Genomic DNA, 22,734 nt, shown 5'->3' with positions numbered 1-22,734 from the left:
CAGCACCGACAACGAAAAGGCAGCACATTTGGAAGCACCGACAACGAAAAGGCAGCACCGACAACGAAAAGGCAGCACATTTGGAAGCACCGACAACGAAAAGGCAGCACCGACAACGAAAAGGCAGCACATTTGGAAGCACCGACAAAGAAAAGGCAGCACCGCCAACGAAATTTGGAAGCACCGACAAAGAAAAGGCAGCACCACCAACGAAAAGGAAGCACATTTGGAAGCACCGACAACGAAAAGGCAGCACCGCCAAAGAAAGGACAGCACATTTGGAAGCACCGACAACGAAAAGGAAGCACCATCAACGAAAAGGCCGCTCCGCCAACGAAAAGGAAGCACATTTGGAAGCACCGGCAAAGAAAAGGCAGCACCGCCCACGAAAAGGAAGCACATTTGGAAGCACCGACAAAGAAAAGGCAGCACCGCCAACGAAAAGGAAGCACATTTGGAAGCACCGACAACGAAAAGGCAGCACCATCGACGAAAAGGAAGCACATTAATTTGTCATTGACTGCAATATTCATTGGTTCCAATATTCATTGGCTCCAATATTCATTGGCTCCAATATTCAATGGCTCCAATATTCATTGACTCCAATATTTATTGGCTCCATCAGTCATTGACACCTACAGTCTTTTGGTTCCAAAAGTCTTTTGGCCCCAAATATATTAGGCTAGAATTCTTCGAGTCTAAGAGACTATGAGACCACATGGCTACAGAACTACGTGACTACGAATCTTCAAGTTTACGAGACTGCGAGGCTACAGAGCTACGAAGCCTCTAGTACACAGGTTTACGTGACTGCGAGGATACAGGACTACCAGTCTGCATGAGTACTTGACTACGAAGCTACTCGTCTACAAGGCTACAATTACAGCATCTGTTTTCGTCAGAATTTTCTCTTTTGCTCCAACTGCACCACCAGCATTATGTTATAAGATTACAAGGCCGCCTGCTTACGTAGCTTCAAGTCTACGAGGATACTTGGATACGTAGCTTCAATTCTACGAGGTCCTAAGACTTCATGACTACGCGACTTCGAGCCATGAGGTTACGAGATTACGTGACTACGAATCTTCATGTTTACGAGACTGCGAGGCTACAGAGCTACGAAGCCTCTAGAAAACGAGTTTACGTGACTGCGTGGATACAGGAATACAAGTCTGCATGAGTTCTTGACTACGAAGCTACTCCTCTGCAAGGCTCCAATTGACACATCTGTCTTCGATGGAATTTTCTCTTTTGCTACATCTACGCCATCAGCATTATGTTATAAGATTACAAAGCTACTTGCTTACGTAGCTTCAAGTCTACGAGGCTCCAATACATCATGACTACGAGACTACGAACCATGAGGTTACGAGACTATGCGATTGCAAGTCTTCAAGGTTACGTCATCGCGAGGCTATAGGACTACGAAGCTTCCAGAACGCATGGTTACGAGAATGCATGACTAATTGGCCGCATGGCTACGAAACTTTATGTCTCTGACTGACTACAATAGCACTATTCAGTGGTGAGAGTTAATTTATTTCATGCAAAGGTACTTGCTGCAAGCAGTTCCGCTTTTCAACATCAGATGACGTCACGTTTTGCTTGCAGGTAAAATAATATTTATTTATTTTATGCGGGATGCGGGTTGTTCACTATCGGTCGCATAAGAAGAATGGCATCGATAGTCTTCAAGGAGAAGGAAGTTCGTCCTTCCTGCTAGTGCTTCTCAGATTTCTCACAGTCCGCCATCTTGGATTGCGACGTCACGGCTGCTATCTTGGATGGGTGTGACTTTGACCTTTGACCGAAACCGCAGGAATGATCGCAAGCACACGGATTAACCATCATAATATTGATAAGAATAATCAGGAGCACACGGAGAAAACCATCATAATATTGGCAAGAATAATCAGGAGCACACGGAGAAAAACGACACATGTTTTCTTTGATATCATAAAATTACAGGAAAAAAATATTTAAAAATAAAAATAAATTAATAAAAAAATTTAAAATAAAAACAAAAAATACATAAAATTCTGGCTTGTACTAGAACTCTAACTTTGCTCAACAATGATAAGTTTACAAGCTAGCAGAATCAGTTTATGTATTTTTTGTTTTTATTTTAAATTTTTTTATTAATTTATTTTTATTTTTAAATATTTTTTTCCTGTAATTTTATAATATCAAAGAAAACATGTGTCGTTTTTCTCCGTGTGCTCCTGATTATTCTTGCCAATATTATGATGGTTTTCTCCGTGTGCTCCTGATTATTCTTATCAATATTATGATGGTTAATCCGTGTGCTTGCGATCATTCCTGCGGTTTTGGTCAAAGGTCAAAGTCACACCCATCCAAGATAGCAGCCGTGACGTCGCAATCCAAGATGGCGGACTGTGAGAAATCTGAGAAGCACTAGCAGGAAGGACGAACTTCCTTCTCCTTGAAGACTATCGATGCCATTCTTCTTATGCGACCGATAGTGAACAACCCGCATCCCGCATAAAATAAATAAATATTATTTTACCTGCAAGCAAAACGTGACGTCATCTGATGTTGAAAAGCGGAACTGCTTGCAGCAAGTACCTTTGCATGAAATAAATTAACTCTCACCACTGAATAGTGCTATTGTAGTCAGTCAGAGACATAAAGTTTCGTAGCCATGCGGCCAATTAGTCATGCATTCTCGTAACCATGCGTTCTGGAAGCTTCGTAGTCCTATAGCCTCGCGATGACGTAACCTTGAAGACTTGCAATCGCATAGTCTCGTAACCTCATGGTTCGTAGTCTCGTAGTCATGATGTATTGGAGCCTCGTAGACTTGAAGCTACGTAAGCAAGTAGCTTTGTAATCTTATAACATAATGCTGATGGCGTAGATGTAGCAAAAGAGAAAATTCCATCGAAGACAGATGTGTCAATTGGAGCCTTGCAGAGGAGTAGCTTCGTAGTCAAGAACTCATGCAGACTTGTATTCCTGTATCCACGCAGTCACGTAAACTCGTTTTCTAGAGGCTTCGTAGCTCTGTAGCCTCGCAGTCTCGTAAACATGAAGATTCGTAGTCACGTAATCTCGTAACCTCATGGCTCGAAGTCGCGTAGTCATGAAGTCTTAGGACCTCGTAGAATTGAAGCTACGTATCCAAGTATCCTCGTAGACTTGAAGCTACGTAAGCAGGCGGCCTTGTAATCTTATAACATAATGCTGGTGGTGCAGTTGGAGCAAAAGAGAAAATTCTGACGAAAACAGATGCTGTAATTGTAGCCTTGTAGACGAGTAGCTTCGTAGTCAAGTACTCATGCAGACTGGTAGTCCTGTATCCTCGCAGTCACGTAAACCTGTGTACTAGAGGCTTCGTAGCTCTGTAGCCTCGCAGTCTCGTAAACTTGAAGATTCGTAGTCACGTAGTTCTGTAGCCATGTGGTCTCATAGTCTCTTAGACTCGAAGAATTCTAGCCTAATATATTTGGGGCCAAAAGACTTTTGGAACCAAAAGACTGTAGGTGTCAATGACTGATGGAGCCAATAAATATTGGAGTCAATGAATATTGGAGCCATTGAATATTGGAGCCAATGAATATTGGAGCCAATGAATATTGGAACCAATGAATATTGCAGTCAATGACAAATTAATGTGCTTCCTTTTCGTCGATGGTGCTGCCTTTTCGTTGTCGGTGCTTCCAAATGTGCTTCCTTTTCGTTGGCGGTGCTGCCTTTTCTTTGTCGGTGCTTCCAAATGTGCTTCCTTTTCGTGGGCGGTGCTGCCTTTTCTTTGCCGGTGCTTCCAAATGTGCTTCCTTTTCGTTGGCGGAGCGGCCTTTTCGTTGATGGTGCTTCCTTTTCGTTGTCGGTGCTTCCAAATGTGCTGTCCTTTCTTTGGCGGTGCTGCCTTTTCGTTGTCGGTGCTTCCAAATGTGCTTCCTTTTCGTTGGTGGTGCTGCCTTTTCTTTGTCGGTGCTTCCAAATGTGCTTCCTTTTCGTTGGCGGTGCTGCATTTTCTTTGTCGGTGCTTCCAAATGTGCTGCCTTTTCGTTGTCGGTGCTGCCTTTTCGTTGTCGGTGCTTCCAAATGTGCTGCCTTTTCGTTGTCGGTGCTGCCTTTTCGTTGTCGGTGCTTCCAAATGTGCTGCCTTTTCGTTGTCGGTGCTGCCTTTTCATTGTCGGTGCTTCCAAATGTGCTTCCTTTTCGTGGGCGGTGCTGCCTTTTCTTTGCCGGTGCTTCCAAATGTGCTTCCTTTTCGTTGGCGGTGCGGCCTTTTCGTTGATGGTGCTTCCTTTTCGTTGTCGGTGCTTCCAAATGTGCTGTCTTTTCTTTGGCGGTGCTGCCTTTTCGTTGTCGGTGCTTCCAAATGTGCTTCCTTTTCGTTGGCGGTGCTGCCTTTTCTTTGTCGGTGCTTCCAAATGTGCTTCCTTTTCGTTGGCGGTGCTGCCTTTTCTTTGTCGGTGCTTCCAAATGTGCTGCCTTTTCGTTGTCGGTGCTGCCTTTTCGTTGTCGGTGCTTCCAAATGTGCTGCCTTTTCGTTGTCGGTGCTGCCTTTTCGTTGTCGGTGCTTCCAAATGTGCTGCCTTTTCGTTGTCGCTGCTGCCTTTTCGTTGTCGGTGCTTCCAAATGTGCTGCCTTTTCGTTGTCGGTGCTGCCTTTTCGTTGTCGGTGCTTCCAAATGTGCTGCCTTTTCGTTGTCGGTGCTGCCTTTTCGTTGTCGGTGCTTCCAAATGTGCTGCCTTTTCGTTGATGGTCCTTCTATTTTTAATGTTGTTTTGACTCTGGTATTATAGTAAGTGGTTCTTGATTTGACTTGCGTATTATTCCATCCGGTGCATGTATATAAGCGAGTCCTAGACAGCAGGTCGCTCTGTTTGTTACTGTCGTCGACGGTGTAAGGATCACCTAGATTATTTCATCTGGTGAATAAGTCGCGTAATTACCTGTTCTTGAGAACTCGATGGCATATTTACCGACTTTAACGTCGTACTCGATGGACGTTGTATCATCGTCTACGGGAACCTTGACGACAGCGACGACAATGGTGGAGCAGATCCCGTTGGCAACGACGACGATGTCAACATTGGAGGAGATTTCAACAGATGTGATACCACCAGCAGAAGATAGCTTAATGACTACTGAGCTGGATGTGCAGGAAACCACGACGATCGACGATACGACCTCGATGGAGACTTCAATGGATGCTGATTTGACAACTAGCGAACATCGGTGCTGTTACTGTGACAAGATTTTCTCAAACAACAGCAATGCTCGGCGACACGAGAGGAGCGAATGTGCCAAGAACCTATATCGTAAAATGTTTGTTTGTGAGAAATGTCATAAGCAGTTTGCCAGAAAAGATAATATGAAAACGCACATAAAGGCATGCAAAGGTCCTGCTGTGCGGCAGAAAGTAAAGGTTTCGGCGCAACAACGATGCATCGATGTGCATAAGAGAATGCCTGGAAATGGTACTACTGTTGCAACGCCTGTATCTGGATCGGGTCTGAAAGGATCGTCTTCATCACCACGGTATCCTTGCAGCTACTGTGATACGTCGTTCGCATTTTACCATGATGCACGAAGACATGAGCGGAGCAAATGCGCGAAGAATCCTTCTCGCATGAAGTTTCGATGTGATGAGTGCCTTAAATGGTTTACTCGAATTGACAGTTTGCGACATCATGCGAAAAAATGTAAAGGTGGAGTCTGTGCTCCTACTGCTGAACTACCTGCCGACATTTCGACTCCTCGCTTTAGATTGGAGACACGAAAGCGTACAACCAAAAAAACAGATGCCCAGCAACCGATTGTTATGACGTCTGAACATGGAACTAAACCTAAGACTGTGTTCGTAGCATTACAAGTGAACGATAATGGCTTCTACTTGGCGCAGTCTGCATTTCGTGGAACGTTGAAAGACTACTATTATCTAAATACGTTCGGTGAGTCGAAGGACATTTGTAATTTTCTTGACGATATCAGACAGAAGATAATCAATCAGCTTACTGATGATGTAGCAACAAACGGACCTTTGAAATATAACTTGTGGTTGGACTGTATATATGGAAAGCCATATCCGTTCGATGACAAAGTGAAGAAGTGTGCATTCAAGACATCGGCTGCAGTAATTTACAGTTCTAACGATGTGAAGCAAACTGTTAAAAACGGTATCCAGAAACTCTGTCAAGAAGAGGTGGACTATGTCTGTAAAGGTTCTGGCTGGACTCTGTCTAGTATAAACCGATTGGAGCTAAGAATTAGTCATTTCACACCGCTGCGGATCTAATGATTATAAGATTGCTGGCTTTCGTAAGTGATCCTGTAGTAGAATAGAAATTATGTAATAAATGTTATGTTTGTAAAAGAACTTGCGGTGTTTAATTCCTCGAACCTGTTACTATTATGTTAAATTGAAGTTATATTTAATTTTTTTTGCATCATCCTAGATCGTACCAAGGACCTTAGTCAATCTAATTAATCAGTATATTGATCGGAAATTTATTTAATGATTTCTGAACTTTTTCCCGAATTTCTAGCATTAAAATTACACATTTCCAATATGGTGGACTTGATGTCTGATAGGATGGTGGTCGTAGAGGATTTAGAGTCTCTTTACGAATGTTGAACATGGTTTATTTAAATTATTTTTTTACTTAAGATTAAACATTATTGCAACGATCGGGTATCGAACCGAGGACGGGAATCGATCGAATAAATATGTAAATTAATGAGTGATTTATTTAATGAATTTTGGAACTTTTCCCGAATTTCTAGCTAAATAATTACGGATTTTCAAGATGGCGGCCAAATGACAAGATGGCGGGTGTCACAGTAATAAATTTTTACTGCACTCTAGCGGATACGAATTAAACTAACATGTCATCGGCGCACTCTAGCCGACGATACAATGATGATGGCTTCCAGCATCGAAGACAAGATGGCGGACATGACGTCATACTAGATGATGATAAAAAGTGGTGGGAGTCAGTCTGCCAGCACCCACCACGAGGGAAGGATCGGTCGTCATTTTTATTTTTTTGCATTCGTCGGGTTCGAACCGAGGACTCCGAGCTCCGTGTCGAAAAAGTATGCTTTTTAAATATTTTTATTAAATTTTTATTATTTGAATTTTTTTAATAAATTTTAATTTTTTTTATTAAAATCGGATAATAAAAAAGTTAAAGATGGCGACCGTAACGAAAATTGCAATGGTGACGACATAATCCAAGATGGCGGTCATGGTATCCTTATTCCTAGAAATGGCTTAACTGAGGCTTGAGTTAAGGATGCTTAAGCCAGTTTTAGGAATTTTCAGCCGCTGGGATTTTTAAGGACTAAAAACGGGAATTTTTCCCTCGAAACGGGAAATTTTTCCCTCGAAAAGAGAAATTTTTAATTTGTGGAATTTTTTGAGATTTTTTGGCGGAACTTTTTCCCACAGAAATGGTAATTTTGGCGATTTTTGAGGAATTTTGGGCAAATTTTGCCCAATTTTGGCGGATTTTGGCGATTTTTGAGGATCAAATTCAAGGTCAAGGTCAAAGGTCAAGGTCACAACCATCCAAGATGGCCGCCGTGACGTCAGAATCCAAGATGGCGGACACCGGCACCGGCACCACAGCCTTAAAGCCTGTTTCCGGAACCCCATTCGTATACTACTATAGCCGATAGCTAAATAGGATGGGCCTACATTAAATAATAAATCTAGGTCTGCTACTGAGGCGTTTGCTACGCCTCCATTAGTTTCACTTTTATAATTAATTTGTAGTTTGAACGTCTTTATTATTAACGTCTTTTAAATTAATTTGGTTTAGATTATATTATATTATATTATAGTTAGTTTGGCACTTGTATCCAACTCGCCTTGAAGTATGGTAATAAACAAAAGAACATTACGGACATTAGCGGATCTGCATTTGTGTTTCCACGAGCCAACACCGCGACGCGCGCGGAGCGGTGTGACGTCATGGGGAGGCGTGGACGAGCGAACGACTGCGGCTGGCTAGCGGGCAGACGGGGCTAGCGGCTGGTGGAGTACACTTCGGGCTTGCGGGAGTAAGCGTGTTGGACTGCTGCAAAATGGAAGCCAGTATTCCATTTACCTACGCTTCTAGCAGTGCCCAGCCCGGGGCTGTCATCCAGCATGCTGCATGGACTGAAAGTAAGCCTCGACGCACTTGATATTAACAACCAGACATCGGGTGGAGTTTTCAATGGAACGAAAAGCAGAGCGACTATAGTGATCACAAACTCAGACCTAAATAGCATCAGAAATCTTTAACGCCGTGAACTAAACTCTACTTCTTTTTTTATGTTGGGCCGCGCGAGAAAACTACATTTACTGCAAGTGGGACTTGGACGTTTTTTTTTATGCTGTGGTGCGGGATGTTAGGCACGGATTATAGCGTCACAACTAGAGACCGATTTGACGAAGAGAATTGGGGATGTGTCAAAAAAACATTTATAGACAACTACGTTATCCATGATTACTTTTAACGGAGTTGTTAGGGAAAATCTAAGCTTTCTTAAATGTTTGTAAAATTAAGCGTAATTGGTAGTTGTTAATGATTGGTTATATTATATGTATTTTTTTTTTAATACTAGATCGCGATCTGCAAATTTGTGTCAGTTGTCCGGTCGTCAATGTACCAAGTCAATACCATGCCGTTAAATTAAATAGCAAACAGGCAGGGATGCACTTAATTATTTTCCATGCCGTCTTTTCCTGCTTAGGGGCTGTGCTTTTCACTGCATTTACCCATTTGCGATTTCTGACTTCAAACCCGAGCGCCTCAAGTAAGGCCTCACTACTTTTAATGATCTGCCTGGTCGTGCGTAAATAGAAATTAATTTAATTTGCTGCCTGTTTATTACAAGATTTATTCCTACGGCTTCTAAATTTGGAAAGGGAGGGAGCTGGCACTCTGAGTGTTTTATACTCTTATGCACCGCTAAGGCCACGCCTCCTCCTCTATTATTTTGCCTATCGCATCTGTATGTGACGTAATTTAATATTGTAAACTGATCGGATTGTTGCAAGTGTGTTTCATTTATTGCCGCAATATTTATTTTTTGTGTGTCGAGGTGATGAATAAATTCGATCATTTTATTTTTAATTCCATTTGCATTCCAGAAAAGGATTTTGTGTAAATTAGTGTTATTGGTCGTATGTGGTGTATTGTGTCCCTGATTATTTGCTGCCATTATGGCTAGCAACGATGACTTGGACAAAGCCCATAGTGGCTCTGATTTTTTTCTTTTAATTCTGTGCTTGGATTGCACCATATGGCGATGAGTTGGCACATGGGCACGATGGTCGCGGCCAGAATGGGATCGGCCTTAAAGGTCTCTGACTGTTCCAGGACCTGGAGGAACTGGGACATGTCTGGTGCAGGTGCAGGCTCGCTGTGTGACGCTGCCTGGGGCTCGGTCGATAGGCCAGGGGCCGTGTCTACTGACATTGTTTCGGCAGGTGATGGGGCGGGGGGAGCTTGTGGCTTGACCCGTGGAGTTGTTTTTGGTGAGGGGGCAGGTGCCGCAGATGTGGCCTGCTGCCTGTCGCGCTCTGTGTGCTTCGCGTGGGAAGCACCACCGCCAATTTTGTGGCCACTGTGGTGCTTCTTGAAGTGTGGCATCGGTTGTCCCTGGTATTGTTTGCGCGGTCGATAGTCGTTCGCGATGGCCGGGTACTCGACTTCATTGTAGGTAGGCTCCTGTGCAAGTGGAGCATACTGATTTTGTATTGTCGGAGCCAGGTATTGGCCGAAGTAATGCGGCTCCGGGTACCTGGGGGGCCCCATGGGTTGGGCCTCGGTGGTCCCTGTTGTCCTGATGGGCCTGGGTGCTGGCCAGAGGGGCCTGGGTGTTGGGGCTGCGCCTGTGAGGCAGCCGCAGCTCGCCGATTTTCTCGCATGGCCAGTTTGGACTGGCGCTCGCGTTCCTTCCTCTTCTGAGGGGGGAGATGTCGGCGAGTCTCGGCCTTGTACACCGGGCAGCCGCGGTAGTTGGCTGCGTGTGGCCCGCCGCAGTTCGCGCACCTCACGTGTTCGCGGTTGCCTCTGTGGGGGCAGTCGGGAGCGCGGTGTGGCCCACTGCACCAGCGGCACACTGGTTTCGCGCTGCAGCCTCTGCCGACATGCGTGAAGCGCTGGCAGTTGCTGCATTGGGAAGGACCCGCAGGGTGGCGGTAGTTCTCGACTCTGATCCTTATCCCCACGAATTCGCGAATCGCGAGAATTGTGTCTGTGTCGCAGGTCTGAGGGACCTCAACGACCAGTTTGTCGCATTTCTGTCGTGTTTGGCGGTTGTCCAGGAACCAGAAGTACTGGACTGGAAGCTGCATGTCAGTAAATACTTCGGCCAGGAACTCGGCCGGGGTTTCTCTATGCACGCCGTGGAACACGAATTTTTTAGGTATTTCGTTCTTCTGGAGAAGGACGGAGTACTGAGCGCCGATCGCCTTGAGGGCCCTGATTGCTGTGTGGTACTCCGGGATGGATGCCGTTTGCACCTGGAGTTGGTCGTGGCCTCGGTTGTACACCGACCATTTCTCCTGAAGGGAGTTCTTCAGGGCGCTGTAAATGGTCGGGTAGTTATGCCCTTTGTCCGGGAAGACAAAGGGCGGCTTGATTTGTGGTTTGGTTTTGTTGGCTGCCTGCTGCGGCTGTGCGGGCGCTGCGTGCGCGCCGGGCGCTGAGGGCGCTGCGGGGGCCACGGGGGGTGAGGGGCCCCCGGCCACGCCTGTCATGACATCGTGATTGCGCTTGGGACGCTTGCCCTGGATCGTCTGCCATGGGCCGTTGCTCGTGCCGTCGTCGGAGGGCGTGGGAGCCGTCTCCGAAGTGTCCATTTCGCGGTGCTGTCTGTCTCGAGTCTCGTCACTGCCTTCCGCACCGAATCACCCACTGACCGCAAGCGGCTAGGCCAAGGGGGACTTAACCCCGGGTGTAATCGGTGCTGTAGAGCGCTGTTGGTCTAGGTCAGTCAATTAAGCAGCTTAACTTGTTACCCCTGCGCGCTTAAAAGCGCACAGGTAAGCTAACAGCGGCTGTGCAGCACTAATAAGTGCTAGCACAGCTTTGTGGCGCACTGCAACTCTTCAATCCAGAAGATCTCGTAGAGCAGCTTCTCGGGAGGTTCCCATCCCCCCCCCCCCCATTTACGCATGCGTGGCATCTCTCTGGTATGTTGAGGACGGTACAGAGAACTCGGCCGGCATGTGGCGGCAAACCGAGGTTATTGTTGTGCACCGCGCCACGGGAGTACTATATTCGCAAGGAAATGGCGTTCTTTCAAGTACGTTTTATTTTAATTACTAGTGTAAATCAGTATATTTAAACAGTTTTGTATGAATATTGTTTTAGCTGTGTAACTAAATATTTATTGCTGGTGTGATACTTTTCACGCTTTAGTTTGACATTGGTAATTATTTGTCATGAGTTATTATTTGATCAACTAAATCACACACCGTATTATAGTTATGAGCCCACGAGCATGTACATATTTCGAGTCCAACAGAGAATATGCTAGTTAAAAGAAATTCAAACAAATATCGTGCGTGGAATATTATTAATTTATACCATCTTAAACAATTTTCTCAATATGGCGTCGTGGCCGTGAGGTTAGAATGGCTGACTTCCATTCCACAGATTGTCGGTCCGAATCCCAGCAGCTGAGAATTTTTTTTTGTACTTGTAAAAATAAATACGGCACACGCAACATTTCAAAGGAAAAAATATATTTGAATTAATTAATGCAAATAAGGTAAATTTATTAATTAAATTGTAGATTACATTTCACTCCTTTGTATCCATATAAAATAGTGATAATACAATAAAAATGATTCAATTTTATTCATAAAAGTATGCAAAGGTAGATTTTATCACACAAAAGATATAAAAGTTAAAAAAAAAATTCTTCCTCAAAGAATATAATATTGTTAATGCCTAAATGATTTGGTTGCAAAAACCTATTACGGCTGAGTCTCAGGCCGAATATGATATTTCCTTTTCTTCTGGATCAATAATTTCATTAATGTTTTGTTATGACGTTGTCACGTTAAACTATCGTCCGTAAACCGACTTTACAGACAAACAATTTTCTAATGTGTTTTTAGTTAACTTACATTTTTCATGATTTTTTTTATAACACATTGCTTTCTTTGTAACTCTAATGTTCAGGATCTTGTTATACGACTATCTTTTGAATTATAGTAGATATCAAAGTTATGGAGTCAAATGTGCTCCACAGCACAAGATGGAAATTAAGAACCAAAAAAGGTATTATCTACTAATCTTTACTTTATTCCGAAGTTTAAATGTTGCTGTGTCGCCATTATAGTAGTCTGCTTGGGATACGAAGCCTGTTCTTTGTGTGTATGGTCTAGATAAGTGGTGTCTATTCTCTCGGGTTGTTTACATTTGTTTTCATTGAGTATTATTTTCCTTACTTCTTTCGCATTTACAATTCGGAAGCGCAGTGTTTTTTTGGTGTGTTTTATGAAATAAAACTCTCCAAGTTTAGTTTAACTGCTCAAAAGCGCTATTGTAATGTAAATAAATAATTTAACAAAATTTCTAGTGTAAATTACATTCTAAATTAGTGTAATGGCAATGTTAACATTAAAATCTGTTTTAGTATGTCTAGCAAAATAATAAATTGGTTTAATTAACATTTACTCTAGTAATTTTGAAAAAAGTTCATATTAAGCAAATATAAATAAATATTAAAAAAACATGAATAATTAACAGAATAGCAGTACTATAATTTTGTTTTTTTGATAAATTGTCGTGGGAAGAGAAAAAAATCTATATAATGTTATAGTTATATTATGTGTTGGTAATACACAACACTATCTAGTGGCCATTTCTGGTCTTTAGTTAAACCCAGAAATATTTATGTAGGTTAGTTACGATATTTAAAAGAAATTACTGAGAGATATTCTGTATTTGTTTGTCTGTTGTGAAATTACTCCTTCTAACTTATGTCATAGGCAAGACACTCCTTTCTCTCGCCTTATTTTAATCTTTATTTCCAGTAGTGACAATACTTGGGTTTCTCTTTGATCTGTTGACAAACGAGTGCGGAGTGTTTTTCTACTTCTCCAGTATCATACCTTTTGTCATGCTATGTCAGTTTCATTTTACTGCGCTATTGTACATTACATGTCTAAACAGCACTTTGTCGCAAATGTAACCTTGGTTTAAGTTACTGCTCTTTCTGTTCTGATTAAATTTTAAGCAAGTATTACTTTTACACAAATTCATGTGGCTTATTTTGTCAGACCTTTACTGTTGCTTTCTAGAAAAACTCCATGTTCTGGACAGGTTGGGTATGCGCCGTGGAGCACACGGAGACTTGTGGCTTCATTGCAAAAAAAATGTTATACTGCGGTATGCACGAAGAAATGGGTATATAATGTGTCGCGTTTAAGTTTCTTCCTTACTGATCTTTATGCTTATTTCGCTGTCCGTTTTTGTAATAGTGAGAAACCAATTTTTTTATTTCCATAGAAACGGTATTTTTTTTTTACTGATTTTATTTACCTAGCTTATTGCTGGCACGGGGAGAGTTTTAACTGTGTGTTTCACTAATTGTTTGCTAACACTGAATATGTCGTACACTCCACAGGAATATCTATCCAAGACAATGCGTGTGTCGTGGGGCTCTGATAGATATGGTTTAAATATTTCATTGGATGTACAACGTCCGACTCATAAAAACTGTGTCTCCACAAAAAAAATCTTTTCAGATACAGCTAATTTGAGATAAAACAAAGCAATGATAAATATAAAATTCAGGAAAATATCTTTTAATGATTTTTACTAAGGTCGTCGTAATGTTTTTATTTCCTACCGATGTTTTCGGACCTTTTTTTATTCTTGGTAAGAAATTAATAATTGCTGTAGCTGCACTAAATAAATCTGTGAATATACCTTTTATAAACATTTTACTTTCCGTTATCAATGCAAGAGATAAGTGTGAAAGTAGTTACACATGTTGGTAGAAACACCATGGAAATAGTGTGTTGCACGCTAACACAGTGTCATTATTTCGTGTTATTGGTTTGGTTTCATAATGGTTAAGACTTTGTGGCTGTGTTTCAGATTGGGTGTGAAGACTTTTAGCTGCTATAAATGTGCGTGTGAATAGGCCCTATGTATGCGTGTGTGTCCTTTTTGACACATGCGTTTTCATTGTGTGTAAAACAACCCCTGAGAATTAGTGTTTATACTTTGGAATATTTATTTAATATACGCTTACATTTTGGTACACGAAAACCATTAAATTTTTTAACATAATGCAGAAACATGCACTACATAAAATGAAAATGCATATATTTTCTAACTACAAAGAGTTATGAAATAGATATTTTTAAAATTTATTTTGCTTCCTATTAAAAAATAAGTATCTATGTCAAGAGCTTGGATATTAGTATTGGTGATTAAATTTATTTTTCAATTATAACGTATATTTTCAGCTCAGTAAAAGTTTGGGTTATTAAATCCTATTTTTCTCCCTCAAAAATCATTCTATTTTTTGTCTAATGTAAAATGTTATCATATTAGTTAGCATTTAAATTATTTTATACTCAGATTTGTTGTTTTCATCGTTTGACATGATTTTACACTATATAATACATCCTGTTTTCAGAGAGACACAGCACTCTAATATCGTGTCGCATAAGTGCTTCTTTAGGCCTTGTAAAGACATAACTTGTTTCTTCAGTGGGGGTTCTGCGTGTGGGAGGGGTGCTGGCCTCTCAATCGACATGTCTTGGTTTCGTTTCTTTCCCTGCGTTGTTCATGGATTTGGTGATATGGTTGTTCTTTCCCTTTTGTGTATACGCTAGACAGTTCTTATGTTTCGGATGCTTTATAGCACATTTGGGATTTTGGTCATTGGTAATTATTTGTGTTGTTGTCGTTTCTTAAACCATTACATTTGTTGGAGTGTATATACTGCCTTGGGAGTGTGGTAGTTTTAAAGGTTGAAGATAAGCTTCGTTTTTATATTATTCTTGAAGATAGGTTTTTTTTTCAGATTGGTAGAATGTGTGTGTACAGTATTGGTTTATTGACATTCTGTAGTTGGGTGAGAAAGCTCTATTGTGTTTTAATTATGTTTAGCCTAGTTAAGTCACTTATTTGGTTAATTTTTTTAAGGGAATAGGTGATTTCGTCCTTACATGTCTGAATTATTTATTTCTTCAATGTGTTTTTGAATGATTAATTTTATTACCTTTCTTGCGATTCTATTTGCCTTTTTTTAGAGTTATTATTTTCTAGTGTTGTCTGATCTCGATGGTTTTGCTTGTTTAATTTTTAGGGTGGTATTCTTTTTCATTAACACTATTTTAAAACGTATTATGGTTGATTTCTCGCTGTTATGATGGTATTGTTTGGATTAACAATTTGTTTTATTGAGTTTTAATCTTTTGTTTCCACGTTTGTTTTGCAATGTGTGTTTGTTTTTTCTATTTACATGGAAGCCTAGTTTGTGAAGAATTTTCTCTATCTCTCTTAATTTTGTTTTGATTTTTACTCTCTGCATCTTGCTGTCTCAATAAGCGATTCTTTTCTCGAGACGAATCGTGTTCTATTGTTTCAACTGCGCGTTATTTTTGATTAATTTATTGTTTATGTTTTTTTCTGGCGTTTTATTTTCTATGAGAAAGAAGTATTTTTGTTATTTACATTCCGCTCACTTGTGTTTGTGACGTGTATATGTGTATCTGTTGCATACGCTGCTATAACATTTTGTTAATATTATTGGTTTTTTCAAATCACATTGTTATGTTTTGCGCGATAACTTTAAATTAATTAAATAATGTGTATTCATAACTGCTACTTTTTATTAACATGTAATTTTTGGTATTAAAGCACATTGTTTTATTTTGTAGCAGCCATATTGTATGTTCATATATAGAATGAACACACTGAGCTCATGAATTCGGCGATTATTAACTTCATGTATCACTGAGTTTTACTTTTTTGACGTGACGTCTAATAAATCGATGAACGCCGGCTGCACGCACGAAAAAGTGTCCCACTACGGATGTCCCACTACGGATGTGTTCTGTTTGCTCATTGTACGCATGCGTGGCATCTCTCTTCAAGCTCATTGTACGCATGCGTGGAATCTCTCTTCCACTCGATTGGAACAACCATCGATTTGACCTTTCAATCATATTTTCGTCGTTTGAATTATTAATATTATGTAATTTAACGATCGTCCACCGATTTTCAGCACAATCGGTACGGTTATTTAAAAGTAATGTTGAAAATTCAAATACGTTTTGAACCAACAATGGTGTTTTACAGTTACACATAATACTTAATTCAAATTACACCCGGGATCTTTTGCACAATATTTTAAAAAAATATTGTAACACATTATAAATAAGTTAGGTGTATTTGGGATGCGTATTTGTTATAAAATCGTGTTAATATTATACCCCTACCATGAACAAAGTTTTTATAAATGTATATATAACATTTGAAACCTCATTACTTTAGTATGGCCTCGTGGGCGTGTGGCTAGTGTACCTAATTCTTTAACTAAAGGTTGTCGGTTCGAAACCCGGCAGCAGCGAAGTTTTTTTGTACTTGTTAAATTAAATATGGCGCACGTAACATTTCAAAAGTAATAAATATATTTGAATTAATGAATGCAAATAAAAGTAAATTTATTAATTCAATTGCACATTTCATTTCACTCCTTTGTATCCATACAAAATAGTGATAATTCAATAAAAATGATTGAATTTTATTCATAAAAGTATGCAGAGGTATATTTTATCATGCAAAAGATTGAAAAAAAAATCTTCCTCAAAGAATATAATATTTTTAATGCCTAAATGGTTTGGTTGCAAAAACCTATTACGGCTCAGTCTCAGGCCGAATATTATATTTCCTTTTCTTCTGGATCAATCATTTCCAGTGTTGTTAAAAGTACTCGGAAAAAGTAATTGGGCTCAATTACAATTACTCTGGAGATAATGTAACTAATTACAAGTAAAAATTACTTTACATAAAAGTAATCAGTAAAATTACAATTACAATTACTTTCCGCTACCATTTTAAAACTGACCTACGGTTCAATTTTTTTACACTTTGTTACATTAATAAACATACATATTTGTTTTGTTAAAAAAAAATGATTTCATGTAATGATTAAATTTATTATCATTATTAAATGAATAATATTTGAGGACAAACTTGCTTGAATAACATCAAAAGACATCATACAAGTAGTGGAATTGACATTAAAAAACAACTGTATTTTAAAGTTCTCATCAGATAGATTCCCTCTCTTGATGGAAAAAACATCTTTACCAACACTAAAAAGACGCTCAACGACGACAGCGATGTGTTAAATTTTTACAATGCAGATTTTAGGATAGGGTAATGTTGGAGACACTGCAAGTCACTATGGCTCTTCATTTTTGATCATAGATGTTGTGCATACGATCGTAGCACTACAAGCGTAAAATTATAAACTTTACCAATACAAAAGTGTATGATCTTCTTGTTCTTAATTGTATTCATTATACGTTCCGAGAATAAAAGTAACGGCAAGTAAATATAAAGTATCGATTACCTTAATGTATCGATTACAATTAATGTTATGTATTCCGATTACAAGTACGAATTACATTTTTTAAATGTAATTAAAATGTAATTCGTTACAAGTATAAATTACTTGAAAAGTAATCGTTACAAGTAATCCGATTACTTGTAATTCGTTACGTAACAACACTGATCATTTCATCAATGTTTTGTTATGACGTTGTAACGTTAAACTATCGTCCGTAAACCAACTTTACAGACAACCAATTTTAAGATAAAATATCAAAAAAAAGCATCTACCTGGTTACTTAATTTTTAACATAAATAGATGCAGTTTTCTTTTTTTTAAATGTGTTCCACGCTTAGGCGAGTTCAGTGACACGTAAAATAGCACACGCCACGGCGTTGTAAACAGATTTCTCGGCCACCGCATTATCAAAGTACACTGCTTTGTCACATTTGTCTGGAAGATACGCGTAATATTTTAATGTTGGGGGATAAATATATAACTTGGGAGAAATTACATTTGTATACTTAAAACTATTTACAGGCACACTTAATATTTAAATGGGGGAATAAATATTTAACTTGAGATAAATGTTTACTTCAAAATAATATTAATTGAAACACTAAACAGCTCTCTGCTATACGCGGCGCCGAGCGCTGGCTGGCGGCTTCCCTACGCGTGAGGCTGTCTGGGTTTCAGGGGGGGAAACACGTCTCGACGCAGAGCTACAGGAGAAATTCGACTTAAGAAATGCTAATATTCTTGACACTATAATACTTTTTAAAAATACTTAAGGAATATATTAAAACGCAATCTATCACAATTTAAAAAATAACACCAAACACATAATAAGAAATCATGAACTTTGTTACTATAGGTAAAAATACTTAATAAGTGGAATACTAAAACATTTATTCATATATATATATATATATATTTAAAAACTATACAGAAATATTACTAAGTATAAAAAAATATTGCTGTAAGCAAGCACTGTAAGCATACTTGTAATAAATATGTCTAACGGTTTGTTATAGTGGTAGACAATGAAAATCCAAGTCTTTAGTATTTAAACTTTTTTTAAATATCCCATCATTACCCAGTACTATAAAAAAAGATGGCTGTCTCTCTTTTAACTAAACTGTGACCTAGCATTATAAAAAAATATGTTGCTCTCTTTCTTTGACTCATACATATGCTTTTTTTAAATATATATAAACATTTTATTTAAATTTTTTAATATCTACCACTGTGGTATTTTAAGTGATGTCATTAATATAATTCTCTCTCAACTAAAAAATATATATATAAAAAGTGGCGCGGAGGAATTATTATTATTGGTGCGCACTGTGCATGAAGTCCCAGCAGACGACAACAAGATGGCGGTTGACTGACGCGCTCTCTGGGGCGAGAGTTGATATTAAAGATGGCAGGTGCTCTCTGGTGGCGAGAGTTGGTATTAAAGATGGTGGCTTATATCATAGCTAGTACTCGAAGGTGGGGTCCCCCCAACTCACAACCCCTCTTTGAATATATGGCTAATATCTAATACTGTAACTTATATTCATTATTTCTTTCTTTACTCGTCAACTGACTTCGTGGTCTAGCGGTTAAGATCGCTGACTTCCAGCCTCGGGAATGCTTGCGTTTCCCGGATCGAACCCCAGCTACTGCCGTCTGGTTTTTATTATTATTAGTAAAAATAACTTCAGCGCTACACAGTAACGCCTCCTAGCTCCTAAAGAATGAACCACAGCAGACGTCATCGCCAGAGCAGACGACGAGTTCCAAAGATAACACCACGTGGCGACACACTCACCTGCCACGCCCACCCCAAGCAACCACCTGTTGATAGGAAACAAAATGGCCGCCTCTAGACCGAGAATAACACAGCCTCCTACCCCCTCCATTTCTTGGGGGTCCCCTTTCTCCCTGGGATAGGAATAGCATAGCCTCTCCCTCTACCCTCCCTTTAAGGGACCTATCCTTAATACAGTGATATTACCGCCCCTATCCCCCGTAGATCCCACTGTTACAGAACCAGCTCCTTCATCCTACTATCAATTTCCGCGCCAAGCGATGTCATTTTCAGGGGTAGATCCAGCAAGTAGAGTTTTCATCGGCTCTGGTGGTGCTTCAAGTTAAGGCAATTTGATTTTTCCACCTTCGTTTCATTATTGTACTTTAGTGACTGGCAGTAGGTAATTATATACATCTATCTGGCCAATGACAACATGCGGACTTGAACGATAATCCACAGCTAGATTGTACCAGAATGCAAGGCGACTGTATTGTAGATTCAGATCTATTGTTCTTTGGGTACGTGTTTCAGTTATCCTCGACGCCTCGCGTTCATTCCGCTGAGAATGAACCAAATCTGTTGCTGCAGAACACAACTACCGTCCTCGCAATCGCGCATTCTCAATCCTGGCTGCTCGTCTATCTGCTGGTTCCGTGTTACGCGCCTGTTCGTCTTTCGTACGAAAGCTCGCTCTTCCTCGGTCGTATTCAAAAGCCGTCTTCTAAATTTTTCTGTGTGGCGAGTGCTACGACCCAAATTCGCTTTTCTGCAATGCATTATTTTGGTTTTCACTGGAGTAGAAAGAAGGAATAAGATTATAACCTTTTGTGGCTCTCACAGCTCTTGGTTAAAATCTATGAGAGATAGGATAAAAGTTTAGTAACGAAAAATTTTAATTTTGAAAGGCCAAAAAAAAAAAAAAAAAAAAAAAAATATATATATATATATATATATATATATATATATATATATATATATTTAAACTTTTTTTACCTCTCTCTCATGGTTTTCATAGCTGTAGCTCGACAACTACGAGATAAAGGACAATAATTATTGGCAAGTTGCAAAAATTTCTATACAAAGTACAAAAAGCTTAAACTGTACTTATATTTTGGCGAACATCACAGTGAAATCCCAATGCGACCACGAAAAAGCACTTCAATCAAAATGTTGCCTGTTGTAGGGACAAAAAAATTATAATAATGTATCTGCAATTCTAAGAGGGCAAAAACGTCTATTAATATATTTTCTGCCCATCCCTCATCATTTATAAAACTCCATGTTGACAAAAATGGGACACAGGACAGACAGTATTGAAAAGTCTGTCCATCTCTCACACAAAACATAACCTCTACTTAAGATTTGTGGATACCTAACCTTTTTTTTTTATACAAAACATATCCTCTACTTACGATTTGTGGATTTTTTTTGTCAATAAACACGGTAATTGGGATAAGGTAATGTTTCACATGTGACTGCGGTTCTTGTTAGCTACTATTGAGTGTTCCCCTCACTTCCGGCAGATGGCACGGTTAGTGGTACACAGCTGATCGTTACAAAATGAGTTTTCTCGCAGTCGTGGGTATGTTACTGACGCGAAAAATAGATAAAAACCATCTTTAAAGCGGGTTGAATATCGTGTAAAAATTTGAGCTCAATCGGTGTAGAAATTTTGAGTTTTTGAAGCGTACAGAAACCTATATATATATATATATATATATATATATATATATATATATATAGGCCTATATATAGCAGACAAGAGATAAATTACAGACATAGAGGCTACGTGTTAATAAAAAACTTGCGGACAGAAAACAAATTCATAAAAAAAAATTGGTTAAATTGCTGACCATAAAAAATTATATTCCTTAATTACATTTTATCCTGGATGGGTACAAAATGTTATCATCTCATAACCTAGCGGTAATATTAAATAACGTGGTAAATAACAAGGGGTTTTCGTGTCCGTGGCTCTTGAGATCACACTCGTGTCACGAGTCTTGGGCTCGAGCACGAACCCAGGCATGTCTCAGTTGTTTGCAAGCACTGAGTCTGCATTCGTGCAGTTGCTCGTCTATCCGGGGTTGTTAATGTTAGGACAGGCACTAGGAAGCTTTAAGGTCAACAACGGCACACGCATCAAGGGCATAATCACCTTTATGCTCGAGGCAGTCTTTAAGTCTTTTTTTTTATGATTTTGGTACATTTAGAGTCGATCTTACGACTCTACCACTAGAAAGTGTGTAATGAAGTAGAGTATTTCGTAGATATCCAGAACGATGGTTTCAAGATACAAATGTGTGAAAAGACTCACCCCGGCCATTATGTATCCTAGGGAAAAGAATTAATGGCTACGCCGCGATAAATATCTTAAAAGTATTGGCATCCAAAATTGAACGAAGCATGTGTTAATTTTTTTTGGAGAAAATATATTGGTTTTTACACTCACAAGATTAATACCCAACGCGTATAAGCTACATCGTTATGTACTTCAGTACTTTCATGTACTTAAGTAGTTCTACATGTTTGTCATGCTTGCTAAACAGAGTGCTTAATGATGACAACAAAAAAAATTCTTTAAAAACAAGTAATCGTTTTTACATTGAAAAACTATTGGTAAATTGCTGTTTTGTGGGCCCGATCTAGTTTAATGTGTAACTCAATTGGTGTTTTACACCTATAAATATATTTGCAGCTGTGTCTAAGAAAACATTTTGTTGAGTCTACAAAAAATTTGCCTACTAAAAGATATTTGCTTGAATGAATTGGTGTGAACATATGTTCATTTTATCATGTATCTATATGCTTATTTGGTTTGATAAGCAATGGTAAGTGCATAACTGAGCTGTTGTTTGATGGTGCACAGAGTTCCTCCTGGGAGAGGAGATCCTGGTGGCGCCCGTGCTGGTGCAAGGCGCCACCAGCAGAGACGTCTATCTGCCCCAGGGCAGCTGGAGGGAGGGGCTCCATCCGGCCAACAAGCTGATCCAAGGCCGCGCCTGGCTCAGGAACTACACAGCTGCTCTGGACGAGCTGCCGTACTTTATACGTCAACAGTAGACAGCTGTCTACACCAACAAGTATCAGAGGGCCCATTAACAAACTTTACAAGAGTGCAATTCATATAAAATAAAATTTATACCATCAAGTTAATGTATGTTTACCACATTTTTATTAGGTTCACACGTATGTATGAATGAACTATGTAATAAAAAAATTCCATTAAATTTTTACCCATTTTTCTACGTCCGAATGTGTTGAAATTTTGCATACATATAAAGAACCTCTGACAACACAATATTTTGGTAACTTAAGACCTTAGAGTGTGAATAAAGACTAATTTCGACAGATGTGTACTAACCAGGCTG

At 39.5% G+C, this 22,734-nt stretch overlaps 2 protein-coding genes across 3 annotated transcripts in view; both read left to right on the top strand.

The window, feature by feature from the left end:
• Positions 1-22,734, top strand: part of LOC134527132 (myogenesis-regulating glycosidase-like) — a 318,242-nt gene that overhangs the window by 83,556 nt on the left and 211,952 nt on the right. The gene's annotated exons all lie outside the window — the stretch shown is intronic.
• Positions 8,026-22,534, top strand: LOC134527134 (SITS-binding protein-like). Its single transcript, XM_063359525.1, has 2 exons — positions 8,026-8,146; positions 22,233-22,534. The coding sequence occupies exons 1-2, from the start codon at positions 8,065-8,067 to the stop codon at positions 22,424-22,426; spliced, it is 276 nt and encodes a 91-aa protein (XP_063215595.1). The 5' UTR covers positions 8,026-8,064; the 3' UTR covers positions 22,427-22,534.

This window comes from Bacillus rossius, chromosome 1 (genome assembly GCF_032445375.1).
Source record: "Bacillus rossius redtenbacheri isolate Brsri chromosome 1, Brsri_v3, whole genome shotgun sequence".
In the NCBI taxonomy this organism is placed as follows: Eukaryota; Metazoa; Arthropoda; class Insecta; order Phasmatodea; family Bacillidae; genus Bacillus; species Bacillus rossius.
This window is presented reverse-complemented; position numbering and strand designations above follow the sequence as displayed.

Excerpts from the sequence above, each read along its gene's own strand:
- LOC134527134 (XM_063359525.1), top strand. The coding sequence starts at position 8,065 with ATGGAAGCCAGTATTCCATTTACCTACGCTTCTAGCAGTGCCCAGCCC. Across the intron at positions 8,147-22,232 it reads GCATGCTGCATGGACTGAAA|AGTTCCTCCTGGGAGAGGAG; the intron begins GTAAGCCTCGAC and ends GATGGTGCACAG.